Source organism: Sceloporus occidentalis, unplaced genomic scaffold (assembly GCF_023333645.1).
Source record: "Sceloporus occidentalis isolate IW3139 unplaced genomic scaffold, rSceOcc1.0.p SCAF_91, whole genome shotgun sequence".
Lineage (NCBI taxonomy): Eukaryota > Metazoa > Chordata > Lepidosauria > Squamata > Phrynosomatidae > Sceloporus > Sceloporus occidentalis.
In genome coordinates, this window is record NW_028317071.1 from 1,992,289 (window position 1) to 1,998,962 (window position 6,674).

At 41.4% G+C, this 6,674-nt stretch overlaps 1 protein-coding gene across 1 annotated transcript; it reads right to left on the bottom strand.

Annotated features, from left to right (window-relative positions):
• Window positions 1–213: 213 nt before the first annotated feature.
• On the bottom strand, window positions 214–1,717 carry LOC149284535 (uncharacterized). The gene is made up of 4 exons (XM_089496639.1): window positions 1,510–1,717; window positions 1,322–1,402; window positions 1,141–1,206; window positions 214–1,019 (listed from the first exon to the last, which is right to left on the bottom strand). Exons 1-4 carry the CDS (start codon window positions 1,568–1,570, stop codon window positions 214–216), a joined length of 1,014 nt encoding a protein of 337 aa, XP_089352765.1. The 5' UTR covers window positions 1,571–1,717.
• Window positions 1,718–6,674: the final 4,957 nt, after the last annotated feature.

Genomic DNA, 6,674 nt, shown 5'->3' on the forward strand with positions numbered 1-6,674 from the left:
TACACTGTATATACATTAGGTGAGAACATATCCATATATACATGGAGACATACAAAACCTTTCCTTAACATGAAAATGAAATTTTACTGTGCTTCAAGGAGAAATGGTTTAAGTCCCTCTTTATCGGTCACAAAGGGCACGTAACAGGGTAAACATAGAATGCTGAAACATATCTGAGGTTTCAAAACAGAACCTTTTCCCTATATGTTTCCCTTATGGGGAAAATATTTTTTTTTTCTTGATTATCCTCCCAGTACGAGAACTGCATGGTTTATCTTGGTTTTGAACAGGTGCAACTGCACCTTGCAAGGAAGATGTTCCTGCATTGTTCACACATTGCACGGTTCCAATACAGCCTTCATTTTCTGGGGGATCAGTGACTGCAACAACATTCTGAACATCCCTGTTGATGTTCTCTACTGTGTTGTCATCATCTCTAATTTCACTAGTAGGAGTGACAGGACAACCATCAGGAGCATAAGCAGGAGGAAGTTCATCAAAGAGTTCAGGGGAATTGTTCCCTTGACGTTTCCCACCAAAATCCGATGTGGATGGTTGCTCCTGGAAATCTGTAAAGACAGCTGGGCCTGGTGTTGAAGGAGGAATATCACACGGAGATGCCCTGAATGATGTGTGCATAGTTCCTTGGGCGACAGTATCATGTTGCCCCGTTGGAAGTGAACATTCATGATCTACTTTCCTCCGGTACAGTTCAGTCATGGTCTCCATGTACTGCAACATTCTCTGTCTGTCCTGTGCACTTCTCCTTACATCTTCCTCCATAATATGTACAAGTTCCATTTCTGTCCTCCTACAGTCTTTCATGCTGTCGTGTACAATTTCCATGAACCGTTCCTGTGTTCTCCGGGTAAGTTGGGCCTCTCGACTTGCACTCTGCATTATAGTGCGCGCAATATGTTCTCCTCTTCTGGCGCGACGATTCCTGTTCCTGTTCGAACGCAGTCTTGTTCCAGGAGACAGCAATACATTGGGTGGTTCGTCCTCTGGATCGTTACGTACTGAAATTTAAAAATTAGTGAAAATAAATTAAGCCCACAGGAAGGAAATTTATTTCTTATGGTAGCATCATGTAAAGGGTTGTAGACAAGGAATTTTCTTAGAAAAGCAGATGCTACCTACCATTGCTTGTACCGCTTGTATCATCTGCACGTCTTTCCAAGTCACCCAATTGTTCTCCAGTCGCACCTTCAAAGTGGAGCATTAAACACCAACGTTATTTCTTTTGAACACATATACAGGTTCACAATATTTATGAAGAAAACAGAGATCCAGAAATTGACATAAATTTATATATGACTACCTGCTATTTGCGTAGGTCCACTTTCCAAAATTGTGACAGGTATCGTAATGACTGTGTCATCGAGACAAGTGTCATCAGAATCTGAAAAATTCAAGGGGAAAAAAAGAGTAAAGCCTTTGTTATTTTAACAAAATAATGTTGTCACGCACATAGCAGAAATCTTCAGGCATTACAGATGGGCTACTTGCCTTCATCACTGTCTTGTCTGGTAGTTGTTTCTTGGGTGCTTCCTTCGCCTGTGTTAGCCATGGAGGTGGATGCGGTGTCTTGAGTCACATTTGTGGTTTCACCCTCCCTTTCAAAATCAAGACTTCGGGATAACCTGTTAGGGGTGATGCTAACATCCCCATGAAAGATTTCCTCTAGTTCCCTATAAAAGGGACATGTAATAGGGTTGCTTCCGCTTCTCTGATTGTGTTTCACAACCTTTCTGTACTCAAATCTCAATTTTTTGGATTTGCTTCTGCATTCCTCGGCAGATCTGACATGGTTTTTCTTTGCCATTTCATCAGATACAACCTTAAATGTATCCAAATTTCTGTAATTCTTTTTTAATTTGGTCTGCAATTTTTGTTCTTTCCATATCTCCAATAAGGCCAAAACTTCATTGGCACTCCACACCCTCCCCCTTGCTTGTGCGGAGGCACTGCTTTCGGTCACTGCATGGCTATCCATGGCTTTCCTAATTACAGAAAGTATAAAATAATACTGTCTGCAATTTAATTATAGCGGTTCTGAAATAAACTTCTGCGTTAGCACTTAGCTGCTGATGCTGACTCTCTGCACTCCCAAACTCCCGGCACTGCAGTAAAAGCACTAGAGGGCGCAAGTCTAGTTTTGGCGCCAAGAATCCCTGCACAGTGATGACGTTGCAAATCCCTCTTCCCGCTGGACATTTCGGAGTGGCCGAAGTTATTGGGAAGCAGTGATGGCGCGTAGTAAGGGTTCCAAATGGGTCAATAAGGAGATTGATCTGCTCCTGAGATTTGTTAGGGGGAGCGGAAAATTAAAGACGCTCATGAGGTCCCGTTCTATACCCATTCTTCCTGTGCATAGAGAGGTAGCAGCGCAATTAAAAATGCATGGCTACAACCGCACCGCCGAAGAGGTATTCATGAAGTTCAAAATGACGCGTGATACATTTTTGGACAGTCTGAATAGTTTTGGGCCATCACCCCCCAAAGAAAAACAACCACCCTTTTCCCCCCTAATGAAAGAGCTGTGGCTTATGGCGGGGAACCATGGCTCCCAGGAAAAAAATCCCTCGGGTAAGTTTGTAGCTTTACAAGTAAGGGCTCATTGTTGCATAGTATGCCATGGAATTCCTCCAGTGTTGTAGCCATAAGGAACAGTTGCTAAAGACAGTCACTATATCAATATCATATTAGGCTACTTCCCTTATCAGTTTCCAAAAGAAAAAAACACTAAACTGGAGTACCAGCCCTGAGGTCGCCATACTTTTCCAACATAGGAAGGGATAGATGGGTGTACATATGGAGGATAAATTTATTAGACAACAGCATTGCCACTCTGTTTTCTTACTTTTTCTAACTGCAAAAAGATGGAGACATTTTAATGTCCTACATTTTTAGTTGTATTATCGACCTGCAGTTTTCCTAGAGTATTCTTACTATGATCAATGCACAATTTCTGATCTAGTTATCTCTTTAATTTTTTTATATGGATCAACATGCAGATACTATAGATGAACCTTGCTGTAGTGGAATCCAGTCGGGACCATCGGGAATCCTTTCGGCAAGAGACATCTTGCCAGAACCCCAAACTCTTGTACCCAGCTACATAACTGAACTTCAACAGTCAGGTGAATTTAAATAAATATGCATTGTCTTTTTCAAAATAGAGTGGTGGTCATATAAGGATTAAGGTTTATATTAAGAACTTACATCTATATACCGGATAACTGAATATCACGAAAACTTTACTTTCAAGACAGTAAATAAAAAGAAATATATGAACATATTGTGTTAAACAGAGAATACATTGCAATAAACTGTCTTATTAAAAGTTTTTTGTATATATCTTTTGTCTGTACAGTGCAATCTTCCTTGAAAACCCAGGAAAATATCAATAGGAAAATTGTGGGAGTACTACAGAAAATGAATGGAAGATTAAAGAAAATCGAAAATATAATTGAATTGCATCTGCAGAAAACATCCACCACTTAAATGTATTCACACATGTTTTTATTACTGCATTGTTATTGAATACAAGTTTAGAGGCTGGACACAGTACTGTACTGTTAACGTAAGATGGCTGTTATTTAGATGTCCAATAACATGCATCGATTGATGATAACGAAGTTATGATTGTCCTTTTTTTTTAAAGGGTATTTCTGATTTTTTTATAAAACCTTTTTTTGACTTGCATCCAAAGTTGGATATGTTACAAGTATGTTGTTCCAAGGGAACCAGACTTTATTTTTAACAAGTATGATTCCCCAATTTCTGGGTAATCATTTGTTTGTTATTACAGATTTAGAAGATTGTTTTGTTGTATTGCGTCGCAGTGTAATAAATGCAGTTTGTAATTAATAACTCACATCTGTTGCCATGCTTAACAGTAGTGTCCTTTACTTCTATATAAAAATAGCTGTTCAGACTGGCAGATTGATAATTTCTTGAATACCATGCCACCAAGTACAGGAAATACACACTGCCAAGAGCATCAAAGGTACATAGTTTCATAAAGATAGAGGTAACATAACAACCTTAATCCAGATATCAAATTCGCTTAGCTGTGAAAAGCTAGCATTCCAAACAGTCAAGGTAGATGCTGGTATGACATATTACCAGTAGGCCCCTGTAAAGTTAGCCCACATCATACTGCTTCTGTTTGACAGCCTTTACATGTACTTTGTGACCAAGAAGTGTCTTCATTCAAACAATCCAAAATGCATGGTAGAGTGGCCATACATGTTATTTTATACATGCAAGTAGAAATGTTCTACAAAAGAAAAATCATCCCAATTAAAAGCAATGGAAATACATTGCTGTGTAAACTTTCAGCACTTGGCAAATAAAGCTTAACAGTAATAACAATAATAATATTCAGGCAGAGGGTATTGATATACATGGTTGCTTAATGATCCATCAGCAATGGTAAGTTTTGAGTGGCAAATTGTGCAGTACTATAAACAAATTCTAATATTAGTTAAATTCTGAATATGAAATAATTTATCAAATGCATAACTGATTACAGATGAAAAAGAACATAATTCCTGAAATCCTGAAATGATCCCTTTTTTAACATGCTGGAGGGAGAACAGTTCTTTGAAAATAATTTTACCAGCCAGCAATGAAAACCATGGTCAACATTACACATAAACCCACTTCCTCAGATGTAATTTTGGCTTAGTTAATACTCTTCTTTGGGCTGCTCATGCTGTTCAAAGAACAAGATCCATTTGCATATTAGCCAGCATGCTGCCAATCCCCGGCACACCCTCCATGGATGTCTATAGTGTGTGAAACTCTGCCTTGCATGCATTTCTACATGGCCCCCACCCTTTCTCCCAAAATGGAAGAGACCTTCAGGGGACATTGGGAAGGGAAGGGTTTTTTTTCTATTTCTTTTCTTTTACCAGAATGTGAGGCGGGGAAGTTCCCCGCCTCTTTGTGCAGGCCGAAATATACTGTCATCCTTGTAGGTCACACAGTATCAGAACAGGGTCATATTGGCCAGCGGTCTTCTGGCAGCCCATTAAGGCATCTCATGAGATGCTTTAATGCTGCTCCAGAATTCTGCCCGCTGCAGGCGACTCCTTTCTTTTCTGTGTCACCCACAAGGATAACAGCATACAGCGGCATGTCGAGCTCCCATGACAGGAGCCACGACTGAGCAATTTGGCATCAAGAGCACCCTAGACCTCACACATTTCCACTGTCTTTCGTGTCATGGCGAGTATCGCCGTTCCTTGCTCTATGACATCTCTTTCTATATGGTCGATCCTATACCGTTTGTCCTGCTGCCCACAACCCGCTCCTTTTGCTGTTATGAGCTCGTTTTGTCCAAAATTTAAAGCTAATTTGCATATATTTCCCAGCATTCCAGCACCCCTCATCCATTATGGCCTCCATGGCTTCAATACCCAAAACCCGGCCATCCAATAGTCTCCTTGCCTCCGCACATGTGACCCCGAACAACCAACCCCCAGTCTAAATTTGCCCCTAAATGGCTCCCTTTCCTCTGTCAATCATCTTTAGGGGGAGGAGAAGCCCCAAAGCCGAGCTGGAAAAAGCCCAATCTGTCATAAGCACGCAGGGAGGCCAGCCCCAAATCCTCAGAGCCCGACAGAGGTTTTAAAAAGACAAAAAACTGAGAAACCTCCAGGTTCCCCCCCCCCCCCGCTCAGAATATTTCCCCCCTTTTCCTTGTGCAGCCCTTGGTCTCTCTGCATCCGCGGACCCCAGATGTCCTTTAAACCCCAGCCCCCGGATATCATGGTGTATTGTGCATACACACAACAGAGATGGGTCACTTACACAACTCCAGAGATAAATATGTCTAGACACATTGCAATATGCTGGCGACGGAAGTCACTCTGTGACAATTCCAGAGACATTTGTATCCTCTGCTTTTGCGACTCGGTAACAGTTTGCAAACATGCAACCTGTGATAGTTAGTGCTATGCATTATGTCTATGTAATGTCTCCATTTCTGCTTTTTTGTACCCGTGCACAGAAAAAAAACCTCACACACGTGTGTGTATGCAGAGAATAGGATAAAATCCTTTTGTCAAAGACGGGGGCACGTCATACATGGGAGAGCAAAGAAAAAATTAGTACGCTCTAGGACTTTGGAGGACTAAAAGGGAAGGGCATTCTTTCAGCCAATCAGGAGACGGAGGAATGCGAGAACGGATTTGAGAACACATAAGAATATCGCACACACTTCTGTTGGAACGTTCTCATCACGTTTCAGCTCTCTGGGAACACATTCATATCTGTACCCTCCTGGAACACATTTGGAACACATTTAAGCGTTCTGAGAACCCGATTGGAACACATACGTGCGGTATACTCAAATGCGTTCCGTTCTCATCACGTGATGAGAACGGTCTCAGAACGCAGTGCGATAATCTCCTATGTTCTAGAAGATTTTCTTCCTGACGTTTCGCCAGCATCTGTGGCTGGCATCTTCAGAGAATGCAGGCATGGAAAAGGTGGGTGTATATATACTGTGTGAGCCTGGGAATGCAGGAGTGATTTGCATGTGTCTTGTTCTGTGCTGATGGCAGGCCTCAGCATGGGAGGCTAATGCAAAAGAGGATTAACTTCTGTTAATTGGTGATCATTATCTGCTGGGAAAGCCCATGACTCTGAGTGGCTTCCAT